At 38.2% G+C, this 27269-nt stretch overlaps 1 protein-coding gene across 2 annotated transcripts in view; it reads right to left on the bottom strand.

The window, feature by feature from the left end:
- The window catches only part of ECD (ecdysoneless cell cycle regulator), a 30903-nt gene that overhangs the window by 767 nt on the left and 2867 nt on the right, over nt 1-27269 (bottom strand). For both annotated transcript variants that reach the window (XM_052640084.1, XM_052640085.1), the window contains exons 3-13: nt 23092-23209; nt 20590-20677; nt 20301-20479; nt 18528-18720; nt 16478-16606; nt 14671-14799; nt 12720-12805; nt 5024-5130; nt 4707-4890; nt 1901-1968; nt 141-355 (exon numbers count right to left, since the gene is read on the bottom strand). In XM_052640084.1, coding sequence (XP_052496044.1) covers nt 141-355; nt 1901-1968; nt 4707-4890; nt 5024-5130; nt 12720-12805; nt 14671-14799; nt 16478-16606; nt 18528-18720; nt 20301-20479; nt 20590-20677; nt 23092-23209 — 1496 coding nt within the window. The remainder of the gene's footprint in view (nt 1-140; nt 356-1900; nt 1969-4706; nt 4891-5023; nt 5131-12719; nt 12806-14670; nt 14800-16477; nt 16607-18527; nt 18721-20300; nt 20480-20589; nt 20678-23091; nt 23210-27269) is intronic.

Raw genomic sequence — 27269 nt, 5'->3', positions numbered from 1 at the left:
GAAAAAATTAACCTTATTCAAATCAAAAGATCAAATTCAAATCACAAAAAATTACCACAAATGAAAAAGAAAAACTAAGATAAAATAATTTTAGCTGTCCTTTGTACTAGACTCAAAAGGGAAAGAGGTTGAACATATACCATTTGCTTCTGGGTGGTGAAACTTTTGGCAAGGCTGGTATGTGCTAGTTCCTGGTCCATCTGGGCCATGTATGACTTGAGATCATCCAGAGTCCCTTTTACAGATGCTTCTTCTCCAGGCTCCTGTGTTTCAAGATCCAAGTCATCATCACTGTCTAAACATTCAGAGTCTTCCTCATCCAGATCATCAGAGTCTGACTCATGGGACTTTGAACCTACACAGACCCCAACACAGAAAGAGTCACTTGGTACATTTTTTTGGCATAACTATACATCTCAAAAGAATTAGAATATTCTCTGAAAAAAAAAAAAAAAGGTGAATATACATAGTCAAAGTACTTCAGAAAAATCCCCTCCAGAAAATGATACTGCTGGCAGACATTTGCAGAAAAGTACACAGGCTGAGCTGAAAGATTCCTTTTTTTTGTTTTAGGTGAATTTAATTGATTAAAAATTTTTACTTAAGAAATTTTAAAACTACATAATACATGAATACATTCCGATGTAAACATTCAAGTTATATAGAGTTATTGTCTCACATTTCATTCTCTTCCCAGAGTTAAACATCTTTTAACAGTTCAGTGGGTACCCAGACCTTTATTTATGTAATTCTGTATGTGTCTGTATGTGTATACAAAATATTTTTTACATAGATATATTGAACTATGGTTTGTTTTTCTATTTATTTATATATCTTGGAGGTCCTTTGCTGTCAAAACCCATAAATGGACCTCATTCTTCACTAAGGCTATATAATACTTCATAAAATAAATGTACTATAATTTTTTTGGTGGGGGATAAAACTGTACTATAACCCAGTTTTTGCTACTACAATGTTGCAATCACCATCTTAGCACACACAGCTTTTTCATGAGGTAAATTCCTGGAAGTGAAATAGCAAAGTCAAAGGTTATCAACATTCTGGAGTACCAAACTGCCTTGAGAAAAGACAACTTATACCTCCACCTCCACAGTTGGACAGTGCTCCTTTCTCCCACACTTGAGGAAACTGATTATTACCAACCTTTAACATTTTTCCCAATATGATGGGCAATAAAACTAATTCTTACTTTTATTGTATACTTACTTGTTTACCAGAAAGAGTTAACTATTTTCAAATACTTATTGATTATATTTCTTCTTCAAGACACTACCTGTTTATATTCTTTGTTGATTTTTTCTTAATTGGGCTATTTGTCTTTTTTATTTTAGTAATATATAAGAGCTGTTGTGCTTAGTCGCTCAGTTGTGTCCAACTCTTTTCGACCCCATCGACTGTAGCCTGCCAGGCTCCTCTGTCCATGGGGATTCTCCAGGCAAGAATACTGGAGTGGGTGGCCATGCCCTCCTCCAGGGGACCTTCCCAACCCAGGGATCGAACCTAGTCTCCCCCATTGCAGGCGGATTCTTCACTGTCTGAGCCACCAGGGAAGCACAGTATATAAGTGCAGGATGTTTAAAAGAGAAAAAAAAAGAACAATGTAATACTGGAGCCCATGTAAAACCCTATCTAAACACACAGCACTCATTCACTCAACAAAGAGCAACTACTATTTAACGAGCAACTACTATGCCAGGCATTAAGCAAGGCATCTTCTGCAAAATTACTTAGGGCAATAATTAATAGTTGAAAGCAACTCAAAATCACACACACACACACACACAAAACAAAATACAAATGAGATCCAATGCTCCAAAGCTCTAGCAATCTCTATACAACTTACAGTTGCAAAATAAAAGTAAACATCACTGTAACTCACCTAAAATCTTATCAAAATAATTAAGAAAAGAATCTGCATCAAAAGTGATTGGAGCCTCAGAAGGTTCTCTGTAAGATTAAAGGAAAAAGACAATTTATCCCAAACAAAACTCTTTGAAACTTTGTCTAAATTGGTGCTGTTCTTAGGAATACTACCAGAGATAAACTTTCAAAGGAGGCAGAGCAAGGAAAATTGTAGTTTAAATTTTAAAAACCATTCGGCTTACTGATCTTGCAGGGCAACAGAAATGAGAAAGATAGAAGAAATAAAAGTAAAAATTGCACTTTGATTATGCACATTTTTAACTTATGCTGATTTAGGGATCTGCCAACCTACCACCTCCTATCAGATATATCTAGCATTAGCAAAAGAAGCTATTTATCCAAATTCATTTAAATAAAATCTATCTTTTTAAGAACCAAACCTTTAAACATAAAAAAGATCAAACTTTCACTATCCTTGCTGTCTTAAAGAGAGAATACTGAACATAAATTTTAATCTTATGAGGCTAATGGCATCAACACTAATAAAGATGTATTTGGCTGGGCAAGGAACAATTCCATCTACCTTTTTTCCCCTGCTGCTGGTGCTACTGCTGCTAAGTCGTTTCAGTCGTGTCCGACTCTGTGCGACCCCATAGATGGCAGCCCACCAGGCTCCCCCATCTCTGGGGTTCTCCAGGCAAGAACACTGGAGTGGGTTGCCATTTCCTTCTCCAATGCGTGAAAGTGAAGTCCCTCAGTTGTGTCCGACTCTTCGAGACCACATGGACTGCAGCCTACTAGGCTCCTCCGCCCATGGGATTTTCCAGGCAAGAGTACTGGAGTGGGGTGCCATTGCCTTGTTCTCTGTTATTATTTCTTCCTCTGATAAACACTTTCACCTCCTCTTTTTTGTAGCATTTATTATATAAAGTTATTTAAAACAGTACATTTTCTGTATTATACATGAAAATTCACATACAGATGTCTTTTCTATCAAATCTTTATTCTTTCTCCATTGTCAAAAATCTTAATTTTTCATTCCTGCTAGATTTTTCTTCCTTGGTAATTCTTTTTGTTACCCCACTAAAACATTTCTCATGGAAGGAATTATGACCTTGGTACAGCAGAAAGTGATCGCTCAGCAAATGTGAATACTGGCCTCGGTTCTTAAATTCCTTCACCTTTTCCATTGTTATCAAGCACCTTGATGTGTGACTGGAAAGCTTCTGCTCACAGTTGCTGATGAGTTTCAAGCAGAGGTGCCAGGGTACCATCTGCTCGGTGTATTCTGGTGTGTATACTGGTAACCAATAGACAAGTCTTCCACCTAATACGAGGGTCTCTGCTGAGAACTTTAACAGGTCAAAAAACATGTCATACAGATAACTCAAGGAAACAGGAACGTGGCTTTCTGGACATTTTCTATTCCCTCTGGTATTTCCTTCTGTGAACCTGTCCTTCTTGTAGATTCTCTAATACCATATGGAGGATCAGTGATTACTGCATCAAAATAAGTGCCCTTCTTCCAGGAGGGTTTCGATGCATCTGAAACCACGACATCAAGGTAATACTTCTCTAAACCATACTGATGAAGACTTGCCCTAAACCAAACTGATGAAGATGTTTTCATCCGGTCCTCTCCATTTCCAGTTTTTCCTACTAGCCTTTCTTAAGCCATGAACAGTATTGTAGTCTATGTCTGTTCCATATACGTATGCACCAAAATGAGCAGACGCTATCAAAAGGCCACCTGTTCCAACAAATGGATCAAATACAGTATCACCTTTTTTCACTTTTCCATGGTTGGCCATGATGAATGATAAACCAGCATCCATGCTTGTATTTCAAATAAAGTGTCTCTTTTTGACACTGTATGACTCAATAAGCTCTCTGTGTTCATCTGCAATCCATCTACCAAAATAAATATTATGTGGATTCTCAGGGATGTGGTTTGGGTCCAAACCATAATCTTCCAAAATAGAGAATATATGTTGTGGCTTTTTTAAATTCACTTTCCCTTCAAATGACAGAAATTCAAGTGCATCTATTCATCTGACTTTTTCTTCTTGTGTCAAGGTTTTATTAAATGTGTGAATCTTTATTTTATACATAGACTCTGAATGCAGAAATGGAACAACCTTCTCAACAGGGTAGCTTTTAAGAGAACTGTACAGCTCCTCCGGACACTTTCCATGACCCCATAGTTCAAATATAGACTTGGCACACACAGAAAAATTAAGTTTCTGGCAATATCTTCAGATGGAATGCTAAGAATCCAAAAAGGAGACTTTCCGTAAGTTTCCTGACTACTGGTGAACTAACCACCAAAAAGTGAAAGGAAAGAGTTTATCTCCAGAAGGTGGAACTCCAGGTGTTCCTGTGCCATGAGCAGAAGATAACTTGTTCAAGGTACCCAGCGGTACTTATCCTCCTCTTTCAAGTTTGAAGCTTCCAATCTACTTGAGGGTACAAGATCAGATGTCTGATCTTGATGAGAGCTAGATGTTAAAAGTCCATAATATTCTGAGTAAAAGCCTAAAAAGTAAAGTATATGGTTGCCCTGGCCAGCTCTGGGGCAGTGGCCTTTAGATCTGAGTGATCTCTCTGGCTCACTTCAAGGATCATAATCAGGTTATCAGAAATTTGATTCCAGATAAGTAAGTTATCATAGTACTAGGTACCAAAAGAGGAAAACAAAGCATTGAAAATCATTTACTAAAAATAAAAACAAAACAAAACAAAACCACAGAACTGGCAATGATTGGATGATGCCAACATAGATCCTTTAACTATTCAGATAATTATACTTTAACAGAAATTACCGAGGCAGCTCTGCTCCTTTGTGGGTTGAAACTTTGGATATGAAAGCTTTCATGCTCTCTGAGACTTGGGTTAAGTCATAGTTCTCCTCCCGCCCCTTGGAAGTGGGCTCTGGCTCTTTTTTGCCAGCAGCTTCCTGCAGCAGCTGGTCCAGCTGATCTGGTGAGAGATCTAACCACCGTTCATCTGAAAAAGAAATGTGACACTGCCATACTATACTCACAGGAAACAGGTATACTCTCAGTAAAGTACCCTCTGAGACTTACTGGGATGTTTCAATTCTTTCTAACTCCGTGCTCTATCCTGGCCCATCACTTACCATCTTCTGGGGGAAGATAAGCTTCTTCTTTCTTAAGCTCTTCTATATCAAATTGTACTGTCTGCAATAACGTTAAGATTTCTTCACCTGGGCTCATAGCATGAGAGCTATAAAAAAATCAAAGATATGGGTATTTAATGAGAACTTAGAATAATAACCACAAAAACAGAGTATTTTAAAGTTGGAAAGGATTATCTAGTCTAATTTGTTTTTAAACATTTGTTCAGGATACTGAATCCTTCCTCTCAAAATTTCACCAGGAACTCAAAATATAAAAAGAGCTCAAAGAAAAACTGCTTTGAGGAGTTTCCTGGTGGTCCAGTGGTTAGGGCTTGGTGCTTTCACTGCCATGACCCCTGGTTCAATTCCTGATTAGAGAAAGAGGATCCCACAAGCCTCACAGCACAGCCAAACCAACAAAAAGTCCAAAAAGTAAAGAAAAGAGAAACTGCTTTGCAAAAAAAGAAACCATCAACAAATGAAAAGATAACCTAAAGAATGGGAGAAAATATTCACTCACCATATATGATATGGGATTAATATTCAAAATATATAAAAGAACTCATTAATAGCTAAAAAACCCCAAGTTATCTGATTCAAAAATGGGCAGAGAATGAATAGACATTTTTCCAAAGAAGATACACAAATGGCAAGAAAAGGTACTCAACATCAACTAACCATCAAGGAAATGCAAATAAAAATCACAGTGAGATATCACCTCACACCTGTCAGAATGTCTATCACTAAAAAGAAAAGAGAGATCAAGCATTGGCAAGAATGTGGAGAAAAGGGAACCCTCATGCACTGTTGGTGGGAATGCAAGCTGGTACAACCACTATGGAATACAGTATGGAGGTTTCTCAAAAATTAAAAATAGAGCTACCATATGACTTAGCAATCCCACTTCTGGGTATTTATCCAAAGAAAATGAAAACAAAATCTCAAAGAGATGTCTGCATCCCCATGTTCACTATAGTGTTATTCACAGTAGCTAAGACTGGAAACAACCTAAGTGTCTACAAATAGATAACTGGATAAAGGTGTGGTGTAGATGGATGAACGGACAGACAGATAAATTCACAGAGACAGAGATCTACATGGGGTCCCAGGTGGCACTAGTGGTAAAGAGCTTGTCTGCCAATGCAGCAGATGTAAAGAGATGCAGGTTCAATACCTGGGTCAGGAAGATCCCCTGGAGGAAGGCACAGCAACCCACTCCAGTATTCTTGCCTGGAGAACCCCATGGACAGAGGAGCCTGGCAGGCTACAGCCCATGGGATCACACAGAGCTGGACACGACTGAAGCAATTTAGCAAACACACACAGAGATATACATATACACACTGGAGATATACATATATATATAAATACTGGATATACACTGGAATATATATATATATATATATACACACACTGGAATATAATGGAATATTGTTTAGCCATGAGAGAGAAAGAAACCTTGTCATTTGCAACAACATGGATGCACCTTGAAGGTTTTATGCTGCATGGAATAAGCTAGACAGAGAAAGTTAATTACTGCATGGTATCACTTATATGTGGAATCTAAAAAAAAAACGTCAACCTCATGGAAACGGAGAATAAAAGTGGTTGCCAGTGACTAAGGGGTGACGGAAATAAGCACAAAAATCTTGGAAAAAGGATTCAAACTTTCAGCTGTAAGTAAACATAGTCATAGGATCTAATGTGAAACATGGTTACTATAGTTGATAACACTATTGTGTAAATGAAGTCTGCTAAGAGAGTAAATATTAAATGTTCTCACATACACACAAAATATAAACATGTGAGGTGAAGAATCTGTTAATTAACTAGGTGGTGGGACTCTTTTTCATAATGTACAGGTATATCAAATCACCACAGTGACACTTTAAGTGTCTTACAGTTTTGTCAATTATACCTCAGTCAAACTAAAAAGAACCCTGAAAGATTGCTTTGATTGAAATGGAAGCTGGAGGCTTGGAGACCTGCTCCTCTTGCCTTCCCCTTTGCTCTGCAGCAGGCTCCATGGACACCATCATGAAGCTGCTGATTTAGCGTAGCTCTTTCAATTTGCATATATCATATTATGAGGAAATGAAAACCCAAAGAAAGTACGCACAAAAATTAATCTATCACGTATTAAACGCTAGGCTAGCACTTCAAATACATTTTCTTATTTAGCCCTCTAATTACTATTACAAGGAGGTAATAATCCTGTTTTACAAAGGAGAAACTCAGAGCCCAGTGAATCTCTATAATTTTTGCAAGGTCATTGAGTTGGACAGAGCAAAGGCTTGAAATCAAGTCTTCTGATACTATTTTGTGCTCCTCTTACTATAAACTGATAGGGAAATACACACAGAGTGAGCTATTTTATGATGGTGATGTGATTTGTTATATAAGTTTATGGAACTCTGTCTGAACTATTTATAAGGGAACAAACCAAGTTATATAATGGACTTGCATTAATTTAATAAACATTTGCATACCTTGCTGAATCATGTGGGTAACAGGGAATTATCCCTACTCTGTAATATGCAAATATTGCTAAGACAGAGAAAAAATATACACAAATAATTATGATAAGTTAAAAACATATAAAGTCACACAGCAATACCAAATGGTTCAAAGAATCATAGGAGAAGGTAATTACATTCACTGGGTGGAGACAGAGAAGTTAAAAAAAAAAAAGAGCTCATGGAAGAAGCTGGGTTAGCCCTTAAAGAACCAAGAGGATTTTGATGGGTAAGACAGGATAGAGAAATGTAAGGGGAAAAATGAGCATTTGTACAGAGGTGGGGAAGTGAGGAACATGTTCAGAGAGAGCAAACGGGTTCAGTTTGGCTTAAGGGTGAAATCTGAGGCTGAACAGATGGACTGAAGAGCACAACGAGGCTGAAAAGGCTAAGTTTAGACTCAGTGAAGTAAGGAGTGAGTGATCACTGATGGCTTGTTATTTTTAATTTTTGCTTTATGAGATTAAAATAATATAGACAAGTCAAAAAGATAATATATCCTTACCACCCAGAATTAAAATACTGCTATATTTATCTCTAAATATATGATTACATTAATAAGTTTAACATAAAAACCAAACTAGTAATATATGTGGTGGTGGTGTTCCGTTGTGTCTGACTCTTTGTGACCCCATGGACTGCAGCTTGCCAGGCTCCTCCGTTCATAGCATTTTCTGGGCAAGAATATTGGAATGGGTTGCCACTTCCTCTTCCTCCAGGGGATCTTCCCAACCCAGGGATCTAATCTGTATCTCCTGCAGGTGAATTCTTTAAGCACGTACTTTAAAAAATATATGATAGATAAAGTTAGTATTCCCTTTGATGATCAACTACTAGTTCCAATCTGTTTCTCTGCTGCCCAGAAGTGACAGCTCTCACAAGAACCTTTCTGAGCCACTGAGTGAGTAAGAGAACACTGTTTTCTTTACCAGACATATTATTCCCTTGATACCATTCCCTCAGTTAGCACCTGTCTGCCTCAATCCCTGACATTCTTAGATCTCTTTTGAAAGAAAACCTCCTTGGAAAGGTCTCCTGGGTCAACCTTTCTAGAAGAGCAGCCCTTACATCTCTCTCCCCAAACACTGCCTTTTCCTCAAAGTACTAATTACTATCTATCATCATATAATGGTTTATCATCTTTCTCCAACACTAGTATGCAGCTTCACAGGGCAGGGAGAATCGGGGTTCACTTGTTGTATTCCCAGTGCCTAGAACAGGGCCTGGCATATAGGAGATAATAAATACTTACTGAGTGAATGAGGATATATGTATCTATAATATGTAATATCTTGTGTATTTTTACAATTTATATCCATAGCACCTACATTTTACTTGTATTTTTCATTCAACATTGTATTTTTTTTAATCTATTCATTTAGACCAGTGATTCTCAACTGGGACAATTTGGCAACATTTGGTAATATTTTTGGTTGTCACAATTGGTGGGGAGTCAGTCCTAGGGGAATTTACTGAGTAGAGGTCAGAGACGTTGCTTCATCTTACAATGCACAGGATAGTTCCCCACAACAAAGAACCATCTGGTCCAAAGTGTCAATAGTGTCAAGGTTGAGAAATTCTTACTTAGATTTATGGATATTTATATAATCTCTGGCTAACTAATGGACAGTAAGCCATCATATAAATACACTGAAATTCATTTATCTATTATTGGTGGACACTTCCATTGTTCGTAATTTTTCACTATTACAATCTCTAATAATTTTTAGGAGAGGGAGGTAACATGAGTACATATGTATCTCAAGCAGATTTTCCTGGCTCTAATGGTTGAATTGGAAGAGAAGAGTCGCTAGAGGCTGAGAAATAAGTTTAGGTATAGCTATAGTTCAATATGGTTCACTTATGGCAGAAAGTGAAGAAGAACTAAAGAGTTTCTTGATGAAAGTGAAAGAGGAGAGTGAAAAAGTTGGCTTAAAGCTCAACATTCAGAAAACTAAGATCATGGCAACTGGTCCCATCACTTCATGGCAAATAGATGGGGAAATAGTGGAAACAGTGAGAGACTATTTTTGGGGGCTCCAAAATCACTGCAGATGGTGACTGCAGCCTTGAAATTAAAAGATGCTTACTCCTTGGAAGGAAAGTTATGACCAACCTAGACAGTGTATTAAAAAGCAGAGACATTACTTTGCTGACAAAGGTCTGTCTAGTCAAGGCTATGGTTTTTCCAGTAGTCATGTATGGATGTGAGAGTTGGACTGTGAAGAAAGCTGAGCACCAAAGAATTGATGCTTTTGAACTATGGTGTTGGAGAAGACTCTTCAGAGTTCCTTGGACTGCAAGGAGATCCAACCAGTCCATCCTAAAGGAGATCAGTCCTGGGTGTTCATTGGAAGGACTGATGCTGAAGCTGAAACTCCAATACTTTGGCCACGTCATGCAAAGAGCTGCCTCACTGGAAAAGACTCTAATGCTGGGAAAGATTGAGGGCAGGAGGAGAAGGGGACAATAGAGGATGAGATGGTTGGATGGCATCACCGACTCAATGGACATGAGTTTGGGTGGGCTCCGGGAGTTGGTGATGGACAGGGAGGCCTGGCATGCTGCAGCTCATGGGGTCACAAAGAGTCGGACACGACTGAGCGACTGAACTGAACTGAGAGTTCAATAACTAAGTAATTAGAGTATCTAGCCAGGCAGTAAGGTAAAAGAATGTAAGATACAAGATAACAGTGAACAGTATCTAAGGACTGGATCCAAGGAGAGCCAGGAGGTCTGGGTGATAAGAAGGATGGCAGTACAATTAAAAGCCAGCAGGACACAGTCGAAGAGATTAATTCAGCTAATAAAAGCAAAGCAAACAAACAGAAGCTTTAGGAGCCAAGAGCAGGTCTGGAGGGGAATGTGAGCTTGGTTTCAAACTGCAAAGAAGTCATTCTGGTTGGTGAACGGGAGTTTCTCCTACAACACTCATGAAAATGTTGGATATTGAAGCTATTTGCAATAAGTAAATTAGAGTCCATTTGCTAAAACGCTGTGCAGCTATTTAAAAACACACTTTATCAAAACATTTTAAGGTCATGGGAAAATGTAAGATCACAACAAGTAAAAATTATGAACAAGATACATAATTTCTTGATAATGTAAAATTTTTAAAAAAAATCAATTGGTTATGGGGAATAATAATCCTGGAAGGCAGTAAATCAGAAGAATAATAATAGTGGCTAACTCATGATATAAACTGGAATAATAGTAGCTTACTCATGATATAAATTTTTCCCTCTTACGTTTTTCTCTATTCGCTATATGAATGAATGTTATTTGTATAATAATAAAAGACATTGTTTTTTAAAAAGAACTATCAAACCCTCAATCTATCTTATTTCATGGGAGAATAAGATAGCCCTAAATCTCCTACATGAGTCTCTCTAATTTCTTAACTTCTTTTCAACCTAAGATTATAAAGTAATGCTATTCAACAGGGAAGTGGTCTCCTAGAGGTGACAAGATTCATCTGGGGGAGATTCCCCTAATTATGAGAGCCACCTCCTTTACTTTCTTTCCCAAGTTTCCTTAAAACATACCCTAAGAAGGCATCCTCTTTTCCACAAATTACTGCCGTAAAATTGATGAGAATGGGACAAAGGCACCTCTAGACACTTACAAAAGAGTGGGAAAAAAAGTGTTAGCCGTTCAGTTGTGTCAGACTCTGCAATCACATGGACTGCAGCCCATCAGGGCTCCTCTGTCCACAGAATTCTCCAGGCAAGAATACAAAAGAATAAAGACTGCTGTAAAGTCATTACTATCTCACAGATACTGCGGTTAGAGTTCTCTCGCCATCAATTTTGCTTCATACAATCTTTAAGTATTACACATATATGTGATATTTGAGATGTTGGCAAAACAAATAAGGTTCAAAACCAGTTCAGTTTGAGAAAAAAAGCCCAACAACAAAACAAAACACACATCCACACACAACTGGGGACCTTCTGAGTCACAACATTTACAGAGTTATTTCTTTCATGTTATTTAATAGCTTTAAGTATCTCAAATTCAGTTTTGCAAACAGAAACTGAATTTTTTCCGGTGCTCAAATTCTGACCTTTGATTCCTCAGCCCAATAAACCCTTCTGCAGAAGCTCCATTATCCTTGGACCATACTGACTAGAAGCGCTCTCAGGGGACAAGTCAGACAAGAGGGACTTTCTTTTTTCAAGCACCTATTCCTTCTGATTTTTGCTTGCTTTTTTCTCCAGTGTCTTCAAATAACTGTTTTTCCTCTTTTTTAAAAATATTCTGCCCAGGGTTATCACTGAAATTAGCAGGGAGTTAGTCTGAGATGACACTTCAGTATTACCAGAACTGAAACTCAACTTTATCGAATTTTAAAGGGCAGCCATTTTCTTCCATGTGGCTTCCCTCATAGCTCAGTCGGTAAAAGAATCTGCCTGCAATGCAGGAGATGTGGGTTCGAATCCTTGGTCGGCAAGATACCCTGGAGAAGGAAATAGCAACCCACTCCAGTATTCCTGCCTGGAAAATCCCATGAACATAGGAGTCTGGCAGGCTATAGTCCACGGGTCACAAGAGTTGGACACGACTTGGCGACTAAACTACCACCATTTTCTTTCAACCTTGTGCTCAGTTCTTTCATCCCCCAGAAAATATATGGCAGGTTAGAATGAGATATCATTTGGAAGCTGAATGCCTGCTTCATCCTGTGATTCAGATCCACCTTAAAAAACTCAACACAGCCCAGAACTCCCACAGGAATTAAGCATGTGGCTCAATAACAGAATCCGTGAGTTCAAATCCCTAGGCCTGTCACTTTGAGCTGTGTAACCTTTGGCAAATTACATAACCTCTCTTAGATTCAGTTTCTCAGCTGTGGATAGAGAAAATAACAATTATATCTATTTCACAGGGCTTTAAGAGGGGGTTAAATGAGTTAGTGGCCTAAGCTTTGTAAGTACTCAACATACATTAGCCATTATATGCTGATGATGAAGGTGGTGGTGGTGGTGGCTACAAGTGCCAGCAAACTCCCATAACAACACCTCCTCTCTTGACACCAGCTCCTTCAGTAGTCATGAGTTCTGCCGTTAACAGTTTAAATATGGCAGCTCCAACATGTGCAGCCATCTCAGGAGTAAGTAACTCCTTAACTTCTGGCAAGTTATCACTCTGCTGCCCTGTTTGGGTAGAGATAAACTCACCTTTCTGGCCGATTTACAGAGAGCTGGAAGTAGTTCTTGGCCATTTCTAGCCTTTCCTGGTACTGAACAGAACCTTCCATCAGTCCCTAAAAAAATAATAATGCCCATCAGAACCTGGTATAGATGATATCATTAAAATAACCTGCTCACCAGCAACTTCCAGGGAGGCAGTATACAATACTCTAATATATTGTACGAAAATCATGAGGCCTGACTCCTCGTCCTTGTTTTGTCATGGATGTACAGTTTCTCCAGAAAAGGGACTAGGCTAAATGTGATGGGACCTCATCCTTTTCACCATTTAAGGGCCTCTTTCCAATTGGGGAGGTCTTCTATCATTTTCTATTATTTATTAATAACTTGTTATAAAGAAACAATTGATTAACCAGCAACTAATTTATAAAACAAAGTACAAATAGAGCTCAGAAAATAGCATAACCCTAACCTTAACTATCATTTCTACCTTTCACAGGCATGTTTATGATGGCATTTATGCTTAATACTTTACATTCTTTAAAAATATACTATAATATAAGCAGTTTTCCATACCACTACACAATCTTTAAAATTATCATATTCTTAAGGCCTTTTCTACTTCTTGGATGTTTCCTTAAAGTGTAGATTATTTAACATAAAGCTTCCCTATTTGCAAGGCAGGAACAGAGGCACAGACATAGAGGATGACTTGTGAACATGGAGGGGAAGGAGAGGGTAGGAGAAACTGAGACAGCAGCACTGATATATATACACTACTACCTTTGAAACAGACAGCTACTAGAAAGCTGCTGTTCAGCACCGGGAGCTCAGCTCTGTGCTCTGCGATAACCTGCAGGGGGTGGGGCTGTGCGGAGGAGGGAGGTTTAGGAGAAGGGGACATACATATACTTATAGCTGATTCACGCGTTGTACAGCAGAAACACAAAACACAACATTGTAACGCAATTATCTTCCAATTAAAAATAATAATAAAATAAAGTGAAGGTTCCAAGTTTGAACTTCTGTATAATTCTTGGAATACAGTATCAAATTCCTTTCCAGTTAAGGTTGCCACTATTACAATGTTATCGGCAACGGATAGGTGTAACTATTTTCACTATATTCTCAATAGCACTGAATATCTTTCATATGCTTTTTACATATGTGAAAATGGTCTTTATTATTGTGTTAATATACATATCTTTACTATGTGTGAGTGATTATTTTAAGAGAAATTTACTAGTTCCCTTTTCATAAATTTTTTTATTGGAGCATAGTTGCTTTATACTGTTGTGTACGTCACTGTACAGCAAAGTGAAATCAGCCATACATCTATCTACATACATCCCCTTTTTCTGGGATTTCCTTCCCATTTAGGTCATATAATTTTTTAATCTATGTCTTTGCTACTTTTTCTATTTGGTGTCTTCATGTTTGCTTCATAGATTTGCACAAGTTATTCATCTGATATAAATAATAACTTTTATCACTTTGTATAGATGTTATTTGGAGAAGGTAATGGCACCCCACTCCAGTACTCTTGCCTGGAAAATCCCATGGACAGAGGAGCCTCGTAGGCTGCAGTCCATGGGGTCGCTAAGAGTCAGACACGACTGAGCGTCTTCACTTTCACTTTTCACTTTCATGCACTGGAGAAGGAAATGGCAACCCTCTCCAGTGTTCTTGCCTGGAGAATCCCAGGGATGGGGGAGCCTCGTGGGCTGCCATCTATGGGGTCGCAGAATCGGAAACAACTGAAGCAACTTAGCAGCAGCAGCAGCATAGATGTTAGTAATTTTTCTAAAATATTAGAAACAGTTTATAGACACTCCCTTATTACCACCAAACTAGAATGGTCCCTTTTAACTCTAGTTCTTACAATTATGTCACACATTAAATATGGACCTAACACTTTAGATCACTGGCTTGATTTTGCCTAGACTGTACAGTTTAAAGAGTGCATAGTAAGTCCTACCTTAAAGTAATCATTCTTTTTCAGACTTTCAAGGAAGCCAGCCCAGAGTGGTAACGTAGTCACAAGGGATTTTTTGGAGTCAGAAAAATGTGGGCTACATTTGGAGCATAAGATCTCAAATCCATGAGCCTACATGGAAAAGACAGAATTTTTATTATTTGGTTACTTTCTTTCCATTTAACCACATTCAAGAACTAGGTGACTGGACATATGGGTATGTGAACATTTATAATACTCTAAATTTGATGAAAAAAATATGACTTTAATTCCAAGTTTCTTAATCTCTACAGATTACTAAAAATTATAAAGGGGAAGCAAATAACAGAAAACAAAAAATTCTTATTTTCCTGAAAGAGATTTCTCTTCTCACTGATTAAAAAACTAGAAATTTAAACTTGTTTCTTGCTTTCTTAAAAAAGGTTGCAAAAGGTTTCTTGTCTAACACAATTATAAATGAATTAAGCATGGTCTTAGGAATAGTAAAGGGAGGGAATCACTTCATTTTAAGAGTCCTTTGATTAAAAAATATAATAAATGCACAAGGCAAAATAATTCTAATAGGGAGCTTCCCTGATTACTCTGGAGAAAACTGCTGCCACCAATTCCTTGCATATCCTTTCAGAAGTAATCTTCGCCCTCAAGCAGATATGTGTGCGTGTGCATACATATATCCTCCTACTTCATCCCCTTCATCACTAAATGGCAACATACACACTGCTCTGAACCTTGCTTTTCTCTTAGAGATATGCCCTGGAGATGATTTCATACAAACACATACATTTATCCATCCCACTTCACGGACAGACCATAATTTATCCAACTGTTTTTCTACTAGTAGACATTTAAGTATTATCCAGTCTTCTGCTACGATAAACAATGCTTTCACGAGTATCTTCATACATCTTTGTGTACGAGTAAAATATATGGAGGATAAATTTCAGGAAGTGAAAATACTGAGCAGCAGGGTTTGTGCATTTTAAATATTATGGAAAGTGATAAACTGTTCTAGGAGACTGAATCAACTCATATTCCTATCAATAATGTTTGAGGGTACCTCTTTACGTATTTTTACAAACCTCGTATTTGTTATCAAGCTTCTGGATACTTGTCAATCAAAGGGTGAAAAACATTACTTTGTAGTTTTAAATTGCAATCCTTTTATTATGAGCAAGTGTCAACATTTTTCATAAAATCATTTGTATTTCCTTTTCTCTGGACTATCTGTTAATGGTTTCTGATCATTTTTGATTGATTACTACTATTTTTTTCACCTTGAATTGTAGCAATGCTATATACTAGATAAAGCAACTTTTGTCATTTACTAGTTTTATTTTTACTCTTTTGTCATTTAAACTGCAAAGATATTTTATACTTTCTCCAGGTTAACTATATTTTGAGTATATTTATGGGTTTTTTTCCATATAGAAATGTTTAATTTTTATATAATCAAATTTATCAATCTTTTCTTGTTTCCAGTTTCAAGTCATGCTTAGGAAGGACTTTCTTACTCATATTTTCATAAATTTCCCTACACTTTCTTCCAAATTTTATGGTTTTGTTTTTTTTACTTAAATATTTGGTCCAACTGGAATTCATTTTGGCATGGATGTAATAACTTTTTCAGCTGGACACACAGTTCTATCATCCCTTACAGAATAATCCATTTTGCCTTATTTCAAATACCACATCTTACTACATTCTTAATACATTAACAGAGTGTATTTCTAGATTTCTAAGTTGTGTCATTATTCTATGAAGAGCCCTTTGACATTAAGGAAGAAAATTAAATTTTCTGGTTCAACATTACCAACTTCATGCCCAATTCATGGGCTCGGTACTGGGGATGACATGGAGGAGGCAGCTTGTATCCACTCCGCCGGTCCGGCACAAACCTTTGTTGCACCAACTGTGCATACAGACATTTAGTGAAAGTGACCTGGACATTAGGACAAAATATGTGAGTGTCTTCCTGAAATTAAAATGCCTGACTATCATTTCACAGTTAACAACAATAACTTCATTTATGAGCTTCACATTCAGATAAATGCAAAGAAGACTCAACCTACTTACTGTCTACACTTTTAGTAACAGCTTTACAGAGATATAATTCACACACCATAAAATTTACCTTCACTGTCTATATTCAGTTGTCACTAAGGGATGGGAATACCAGAGCACCTGACCTGCCTCTTGAGAAACCTATATGCAGGTCAGGAAGCAATAGTTAGAACTGGACATGGAACAACAGACTGGTTCCAAATAGGAAAAGGAGTACATCAAGGCTGTATATTGTCACCCTGCTTATTTAACTTACATGCAGAGTACATCATGAGAAATGATGGGCTGGAAGAAGCACAAGCTGGAATCAAGATTGCCGGGAGAAATATCAGTAACCTCAGATATGCAGATGACACAACCCTTATGGCAGAAGGTGAAGAGGAGCTAAAAAGCCTCTTGATGAAAGTGAAAGAGGAGAGTGAAAAAGTTGGCTTAAAGCTCAACATTCAGAAATGAAGATCATGGCATCTGGTCCCATCACTTCATGGGAAATAGATGGGGAAACAGTGGAAACAGTGGCTGACTTTATTTTCTTGGGCTCCAAAATCACTGCAGATGGTGACTGCAGCCATGAAATTAAAAGACGCTTTCTCCTTGGAAGAAAAGTTATGACCAACCTAGGTAGCATATTAAAAAGCAGAGACATTACTTTGCCAACGAAAGTCCATCTAGTCAAGGCTATGGTTTCTCCAGTGGTCACGTATGGATGTGAGTGTTGGACTCTGAAGAAGGCTGAGTGCCGAAGAATTGATGCTTTTGAACTGTGGTGTTGGAGAAGACTCTTGAGAGTCCCTTGGACTGCAAGGAGATCCAACCAGTCCATTCTGAAGGAGATCAACCCTGGGATTTCTTTGGAAGGACTGATGCTAAAGCTGAAACTCCAGTACTTTGGCCACCTCATGCGAAGAGTTGACTCATTGGAAAAGACTCTGATGCTGGGAGGGGTTGGGGCAGGAGGAGAAGGGGACGACAGAGGATGAGATGGCTGGATGGCATCACTGACTCAATGGACGTGAGTCTGAGTGAATTCTGGGAGTTGGTGATGGACAGGGAGGCCTGGCGTGCTGCGATTCATGGGGTCACAAAGAGTCGGACATGACTGAGTGACTGAACTGAACTGAACTGAAGGTAACTCAAATCATTAGTTACATTACATGGCAATTTTGGCAGGTAGATGATAAAGAATAATTCTTAATTCTCTGGAGGAAATGAAATGTTTTATTGCTAAGAAAGATATAACTGCTCAAATAGGGAAAATTTGGTCAAAAATAGCTAGGAAACACTGAGATATAAAATAGGAAGTCAGGTCTCTTATAGTCTTCCTCTTCTGGATAAGAGAAAAGAAAAAAATCAAGGATATGAAACCAGTCAATCCTAAATGAAATCAACCCTGAATATTCATTGGAAGGACTGGTGCTTAAGTTGAAGTTCCAATACTTTGGCCACCTGATGTGAAGAGCTGACTCACTGGAAAAGACCTGGATGATGGGAAAAACTGTGGACAGAAGGAGAAGGCAGCAACAATGGATGAGATAGTTGGATGGCATCACCAACTCAATGGACATGAGTTTGAGCAAACTCAGAGAGATAGTGAAGGACAGGGAAGCCTGGTGTGCTGCAGTCCATGAGACTGCAAAGTTGGACATGACTTAGTGACTGAACAATAACAACAAAAAAAGTCTATATTAACTTGCTATGAGGAAACAGAATATTCCCAATTTTTTCCTGGTGAACAATTAAAATAATGTTCAACATTCCTTTCAGTGAGAGAAACTAAACGACCAAGAGAGCTATCTTACCGATGTCATTATTCGTGTTTCAGGCAAGAATGTCTTGAAAATACGACAGGCCCGCAGGTCAATGGGGTCCCGGAGGTAAAACGCCTGGACTCCTGCAGCCACCAATCTGGGGCGCTGCTTCAGCACTGCTGCAATGCCAGCTGGGAGGAAGCAGTGTGCTTGATGAAGGGAGGCTTTAATTTTTTCTGGGTACCTGTGACAGGTAACATAATCACTTTTATTTTATGATACAACAGAGTTTATTTTCTTGGGCTCCAAAATCACTGTAGATGGTGACTACAGCCATGAAATAATAAGACATTTACTCCTTGGAAGAAAAGCTATGACCAACCTAGACAGCATATTAAAAAGCAGAGACATTACTTTGCCAACAAAGGTCCGTCCAGTCAAAGCTACAGTTTTTTCAGTACTCATGTATGGATGTGAGAGTTGGACCATAAAGAAAGCTGAGCACTGAAGAATCGATGCTTTTGAAGTGTGGTGTTGCTGAAGACTCTTGAGAGTCCCATAGACTGCAAGATCAAACCAGTCCATCCTAAAGGAAATCAGTCCTGAATATTCATGGAAAGGACTGATGCTTAAGCTGTACCTCCAGTATACTTTGGCCACATGATGTGAAGAATTGATTCATTAGAAAAGACACTGATGCTGGGAAAGACTGAAGGCAGGAAAAGGGGACGACAGAGGATGAGATCGTTGGATGGCATCACTGACTCAATGGACAGGAGTTTGAGCAAGCTCCGGTAGTTGGTGATGGACAGGGAAGCATGGTGTGCTGCAGTCCACAGGGTTGCAAAGAATCAGACACAACTGAGCAACTGAATTGAACTGAACTGATGTAAATATCTAGGATTCTTATACCATTTACTTTCCTCTTAGCATTTTATCTTGTCTTGGTTCATCAGGAGTGAGATGAGTGAGATGAAAAGAGTAACAACTCTCTTATCACCCTTGGGAATTCCCTGATGGTCCACTGGTCAGGATTTGGCGCTTTCACTGCCAGCAACAACCCAGGTCCATTCCCTGATTGGGGAATTAAGATTTCCATGCTGAGTGGCAAAAAAAATAATTGTTTAAAAAAGATACTCTATATACTAAAGACTACAGGTAGGAAAAGAGAGAAAGAAAAAGCGAAAGAAATGGAAAATAAAGAAAAGGGATTAAGGTGGTCCAATAAAAACAAAATGAAAATGTTACTACTATACTTTGAAAAGAAAATCAGAATTTATTCTCCTAAAAAATGGTACAAAGTGTACTGAAGCAAAGCTAAAAGAGATTATTATTTAATACTGTTATGATCTGAATAGTACTAAACATTTAATAGGTATTCAAATTTGAATGGCTGAACTAATACGTTATTAGACTAAGGTGTTCTCTTCTGAATAGAACCTAATGTGTTCCAACTAAGTCAGAGAATCCCATATATACACCCAGAATCAGAGAAAAATCCTGAACAGATTGTGTTCACTCAGATTTTCATTTCTAAAGGTCCGAAAATTTTTATCTATGGATCTACATAATACTTGGCCACACTAAGATAAATAAATGCAAAAACATTGGGCCTATAACCTTCAAATGGCAACTAAAAAGTACATCTGTTTCTCCATTTTAAAACACATGAAGTTTAATTTGTTGGTCAATCTCACAAAGGATGAAGACAGAATGAAAATCAGCACTAATCTAGGTGAAAGAAATGCTTAGATTCAACAAAAGACTTGAGCAACACAAGTCAAAAGGCTCCTTGACTAGCAGTGGAAGTGTCAGTTTTCTTACCCTCTGATGCGTCTATTCACAGCAGCTCGTACAGATTCTGAAGCCAGAATTTTTTCTGGGTGTGTTGAGATTATACTCAGTGCTTGTGAGATTGTTGGGGGTGTGGTAGGTAACCAGGATACTGTTCCAGATTTCTTTGGTGCAGGAATAATGCACAACTCCCCTTGGTGGAAAAATACCTGCAAAGTGATATAGTTTCCATACTTGGCATTGACAAAATCCAGGGACATATGAAAATGATGCAACATGGTTTCACCTCTGTAAATTTTCTAAACTTGGATATACCTACCCTGTTGGCACTATTATCAGGATCCAGCCATTTAGGGAGAAAATCAGCAGCTTCTATTAACAAGAATTCACCATCATTGTCTTCGATCCTAACCCAAAAGAAATTTCAACTTTGAATTAAAAGAAGTACATATTTGCTAATAATCAAAACAAATTTGTTCTAATACATTTTTGCCCTAATCTTAGTAAATAAATATATGAGTATATACCATACATTTCTATAAATATGTAGATGTCTATAATTAAGCAAAATGTTTTAAGATACCATTAAGTACTGAAGGGAGACTCTAAAATTATAAGGAGGAATTCGAGAGTGATAAGGAGAAAAAAATAAGTACATAAATAAATAGCAGTAGAAAAAAATGTGAAAAATAAACCAAGTACATAGGTCTTCAAAAGAAAAAAAAAAAATCACATACAGCCAAGATTAGAAAAACCTTTATGGAGGAAGTACCTTTAGGCCCTGAAAGATACTTCTGTTTGCCTCATCTGCATCACTTTTTAAAAATTTAAGTTCTGCATATGTAATACAGTCACATGATTAAAACTTTTAAAAAATACATAAATAGTTATACAATGAAAAAGTCTCCTTGGTATGTTTGTATCTAATGTGCCTAACCCCTCCACCATTGTTACTTCTTGTTTATCCTTCTAGAGTTTGCTGATGTGTAAAGTAGTCAATAGGAATATAAATTTTTTTCTTCTCCTGTTGCATGAATGGTAACATACTATATTTATTGTCCCAGATTATTTTCACTTTTAATGGGTGGAGATACAATTTATCCAGAAAAAGGAGAGATGCTTTGGGGAGTGGGAACGGCATAAGCAAAACTATGGAGGTGGCATTTAAGGTAGAAATTTGAAGACTGACAACAAATTTTAAAAAAAAGGACTAGAAAAGCACAGTTATATCATTTTGTGAAGAGCTTTAAATGTTGGCAGAATCCAGTGAGAATGAGTTTAATTTTATAAACAAAACAAGTGAAATGTTTTAGAGTAGGGAAGTAAAATGGTTTGAGCCCTACTTTAGGAATATTAATCTGGCAGAGACATAGAGGAAAAATGTCTTTCTTTTTCTAATTAAAAAAAAAAAACAACTGACAAGACAGTAGATGCTTATTAAAAGAGCTTTAGAGGCCTAGAGGGTAAGTATGACCCATCACTGCATATATAAATATCAGAATCAGCATATGAAAGGCACTGCCCCCTCCTTATTACCCTAGTAAAGATATAAACTACCATATTTGTGCCTGTTTATTGAAAATTCTACCATTTATTTAAAAAGCATGGCTACCTATTTGTAGGTATGGTAACAGTAGTGTTGCATTATCTCTTAAGTTTACATCCTAAAGTATTTAAAAATCAAATGGTATAATATTGGAGGTTTGTTTTAAAACACTCTTGCTTCCCTGGTGGCTCAGTTGTTAAGAGTCAGTCTGCCAATCGGGAGACTTGGGTTTGATCCCTGATCCAGGAAGATTCCATACGCCACAGAGCAACTAACTTGAGAATGACAGAGAATTATCAGTTCCTATAATATTTTAAAAACTGGATTACAATGCATTATTATCTACTTTGCTTCCTATCCATACAATTGTTCACTGATGTCTCTTTAAATTTCTTCTGTCTACAGTTGCTCAAAAAAAAATAGAGCTATAGAGGAAGAGATAGGGAAATCTGTGAAATATATATATATATATGAATTTCTGTTTAAGACACAGAAATTTGATAGTGATTACTTTTGGGAAATCAGAGCAGTACACCCTTTTGTATTGCTTGAATTTTATTTATCATGTGTATTTGTTCTTTCATAACAAGAATAAAAAAAAGAGAAAACCTAAACTAAGCAGGTCTTGTGTGAAATTTTTTTAAAGTTAAACTCTCAGATGATACTTTAATTCTTCTTTATGAAAAGGAAGTCACCAGCAAAAAGGAAGAAAACACAGAAGTCACATTTAAAATCTGTATCTCAAATCTGTACAATTTCCACCAGCTACAGAAAAAAAATTACTAAATGGATAAAAATATAGTGACTTTCAATAATAGAATTTCTTAAGAATTACTATTTTTTGGTGAAGCTGGCTTCTTTATTTTTTTTAATTTTTATTTTTTAATTGGTGGAAAACTGTTTGACAATGTTTTGTTGGTTTGTGCAGTACTACACAAATCAGTCATAATTACAAATACATATGTGTGTGTGTGTATATACACATCTCCCTCCCTCTGGAGCCTCCCTCCCTTCCCCTTACCCCATCCTTCTAGGCCATCACAGAGCAGGAGGCTGGGTTCCCTATGTTATACAGCAACTTTCCACTATCTATCTGTCTTACATATAATAGTGCATGCATGTCAACACTACTGTCTCAATTCATCCCATCCTCACCGTCCCCCTCTTTAGCCACAAGTCTGTTCTCTACTAGCTTCATCAGTGCCATTTTTCTAGATTTCATATATATGCATTAATATGATACTTGTTTAAGAATTATTAATAAAACTATAATACCTTGCTACTAACTCTGGAAATTCTTTCGTAATTTGCTTCACTATATAAACAATAAACCATTCATCCTCAATGTTATCCCCAAACTTTGTTATGCCAAATATATGAGCAGGAACATTTCCTAAAAACAAGAGAAAAGCAATGATATAATCAAATAAATTTATCAGTTCAAATAAAAGTACAAGCAATCATTCAATTAAACAAACTTATTGACTGGCTATGCCCCAGGAGTATGGCCATATACTAGGAGCTGGGGTTGCAATCCTGAACAAGATATAAGAAAGAAGCTTACTCTTGAAGAGCTTAGAGTCTGGACAACAGGAGATAGACAACCAATCACAAAACAAGATGATGAACAGAGGTATACACTGAGGGCTACGTGGTCATAAAGTATGTGATATCTGAGCTACGCGCCTCTGGAGGAATGACCACAGTAGGCTTTCCAGAAAGAGAACACATGCATGTGTAAAGGCACAGAGGCATGAGAGATGATTGTGTGTTCTGGGAGTATCGGCAGAAATTTTCAAACAAGTGCATTATCCAAAAACATGTAGAACTTAAACAATATACTCAGATAGCCAATGGGTCAAAGAAGAAGTCGTAAGGGGAATTAGAAAATATTGGGAGACTAATGAAAACCAGGGCTTCCCTGGTGGCTTAAACAGTAAAGAATCTACCCGCAATGCGGGAGACCCAGGTTCAATCCCTGAGTGGGGACGATCCTCTGGAGGAGGAAATTGCAACCCACTCCAGTATTCTTGCCCAGAGAATTCCATGGACAGAGGAGCCTGGCAGGTTATAGTCCACGGGGTTGAAAAGAGTCAGATACACGACTGACCAACTAACACTTTCACTTTAACACTTTCAATGAAAACCAATACAACAAACCTAACATATGGGATACAGTGAAAGCAGTGCTAGGAGGAAGTTTACAGTCATAAAAGATCTCAGATCAACAACGTATCTTGATACCTTTAGGAACTATAAAAAGAACTAAATTCCAAGCTAGAGGAAGGAAATAATGAAGATTAGAGCAGAGATCAATGAAATAAATAATCAGTTCAGTTCAGTTCAGTTCACTTCAATCACTTAGTCGTGTCCGACTCTTTGCGACCCCATGAATCGCAGCACGCCAGGACTCCCTGTTCATCACCATCTCCCAGAGTTCACTCAGACTCACGTCCATCGAGTCCGTGATGCCATCCAGCCATCTCATCCTCTGTCGTCCCCTTCTCCTCCTGCCCCCAATCCCTCCCAGCATCAGAGTCTTTTCCAATGAGTCAACTCTTTGCATGAGGTGGCCAAAGTACTGGAGCTTCAGCTTTAACATCAGTCCTTCCAAAGAAATCCCAGGGTTGATCTCCTTCAGAATGGACTGGTTGGATCTCCTTGCAGTCCAAGGGACTCTCAAGAGTCTTCTCCAACACCACACTTCAAAAGCATCAATTCTTCAGCGCTCAGCCTTCTTCACAGTCCAACTCTCACATCCATACATGACCACAGGAAAAACCATAGCCTTGACTAGACGGACCTTAGTCGGCAAAGTAATGTCACTGCTTTTGAATATGCCATCTAGGTTGGTCATAACTTTTCTTCCAAGGAGTAAGCGTCTCTTAATTTCATGGCTGCAGTCACCATCTGCAGTGATTCTGGAGCCCCCCAAAAATAAAGTCTGACACTGTTTCCACTGTTTCCCCATCTATTTCCCATGAAGTGATGGGACCCGATGCCATGATCTTCGTTTTCTGAATGTTGAGCTTTAGGCCAACTTTTTTGCTCTCCTCTTTCACTTTCATCAAGAGGCTTTTTAGTTCCTCTTCACTTTCTGCCGTAAGGGTGGTGTCATCTGCATATCTGAGGTTATTGACATTTCTCCCGGCAATCTTGATTCCAGCTTGTGTTTCTTCCAGTCCAGCGTTTCTCATGATGTACTCTGCATAGAAGTTAAATAAGCAGAGTGACAATATACAGCCTTGACGTACTCCTTTTCCTAGTTGGAACCAGTCTGTTGTTCCATGTCCAGTTCTAACTGTTGCTTCCTGACCTGCATACAGATTTCTCAAGAGGCAGGTCAGGTGGTCTGGTATTCCCATCTCTTTTAGAATTTTCCACAGTTTATTGTGATCCACACAGTCAAAGGCTTTGGCATAGTCAAGAAAGCAGAAATAGATGTTTTTCTGGAACTCTCTTGCCTTTTCCATGATCCAGCGGATGTTGGCAATTTGATCTCTGGTTCCTCTGCCTTTTCTAAAACCAGCTTGAACATCTGGAAGTTCACAGTTCACGTATTGCTGAAGCCTGGCTTGGAGAATTTTGAGCATTACTTCACTAGCATGTGAGATGAGTGCAATTGTGCGGTAGTTTGAACATTCTTTGGCATTGCCTTTCTTTGGAATTGGAATGAAAACTGACCTTTTCCAGTCCTGTGGCCACTGCTGAGTTTTCCAAATTTGCTGGCATATTGAGTGCAGCATTTTCACAGGAAAACAATATTTTAAAAAAATCAACTAAACTGAGTTGGTTTGTTTAAAAGATCAACAAAATTGACAAAACATTAGATTAACTAAGTAAAACAGACTCAAATAGCTAAAATCAGAAATGAAAGAGGAAAGGAATATCACAACCTATGCCACAGAAATAAAAATTATAAGAAAACACAAAGAACAACTGTATACCAACAAACTGGATACCTTAGAAGAAATGCATAAATTCCTGGAAACACACAACTTATCAAGACTGGGACACATAGACGTAGAAAATCTGTACATATCTATAAAAGTAAGGAAAGTGAATTAACAATCAGAAACTTCTCAACAAAGAAAAGCCCAGGGCTAGATGACTTCACTGGAAAACTCTACCAAACATTTAAAGAAGAATTAACATAAAAAAAAAAAAAACACTGAAGAGGAAGAAACATTCCCAAACTTGTTTTATGAGGCCAGCATGAGCCAACAAAACACTTGCAAACTAATTCAGCAACATGTTAAAAGGATTGTACACCATGACCAAGTGAGATTTATTCCTAGAATGCAAGGATGATTTGACACAGGAAAACCAACTGACGTAATATACCATATTAACAGAATGAAGGTCAAACAAGTGTACTGCGGAGTGTCTCAAGAGCTGCCATGGCAAAAAAAGCGCCACACAGGTGGGACAAACCGCCCAACCAACTCTTCTCCCTACTCTAGATCTCCCAAGTTCCTTCAACTAGAGAAGCTCCAGTCAGAGTGGCTTCATTTTTATCTACCTTACATATTAAGGGTTTCCCTTGGGGCTCAGCTAGGAAAGAGTCCTCCTGCAACGAGGGAGACCTGGGTTCAATCCCTGGGTTGGGAAGATCCTCTGGAGAAGGGAAAGGCTACCCACTGGAGAATTCTCTGGCCTGGAGAATTGCAAGGACTGTATAGTCCATGGGGTCACAAAGAGTCGGACATGACTGAATGACTTTCACTTTACATATTAAACTTCAATGTTAATTTCATCCAGAAGCAATGCAGAACTGTTGCAGGGTGTTGGACAGGAGAGTGACATGATCAGATTGGTTTTACAAGGTAACTGTCAACACTGTCAGGAACTGGAGACATTGGGACCAGAGAGGTTAGTTAGGGGGCCACTGTAGTCTTCCGGATGAAGAGGGCTTAGACTGTAGCCAAACGGATGTGAGAAAGGGTCAGATTTCAAGGGTAATAACAGTAGGATTTAGTGCCTGTGGAACATAGTGAAGTGAGGATTTGAGGATGATTTTGAATTACTAACAAGCTTGACTACTAGGTGGATAGCAATACCATTAAGCAAGACAAGAAAACACTGTGTAAAAATTATTTTCGAGAAAAAAGATAGGGAATTAGTTTTGGCCATGTTATGCTAATGGGACAGTGTTCTTGCCAATAAGTGTCACAAATATCAGTGATAAGGCATTCAATAAAATTAACGTTTTACATTTGGCAACTGCTAGCCAAAAGGTTGGAGAAGGCGATGGCACCCCACTCCAGTACTCTTGCCTGGAAAATCCCATGGACGGAGGAGCCTGGTAGGCTGCAGTCCATGGGGTCGCGAAGTGTCAGACATGACTGAGCAACTTCACTTTCACTTTTCACTTCCCTACATTGGAGAAGGAAATGGCAACCCACTCCAGTGTTCTTGCCTGGAGAATCCCAGGGATGGGGGAGCCTGGTGGG

The sequence above is a fragment of the Budorcas taxicolor genome, chromosome 5 (assembly GCF_023091745.1).
Source record: "Budorcas taxicolor isolate Tak-1 chromosome 5, Takin1.1, whole genome shotgun sequence".
Lineage (NCBI taxonomy): Eukaryota > Metazoa > Chordata > Mammalia > Artiodactyla > Bovidae > Budorcas > Budorcas taxicolor.
The sequence above is the reverse complement of the archived record's forward strand: the minus strand, read 5'-3'. Positions and strand labels throughout refer to the sequence as shown.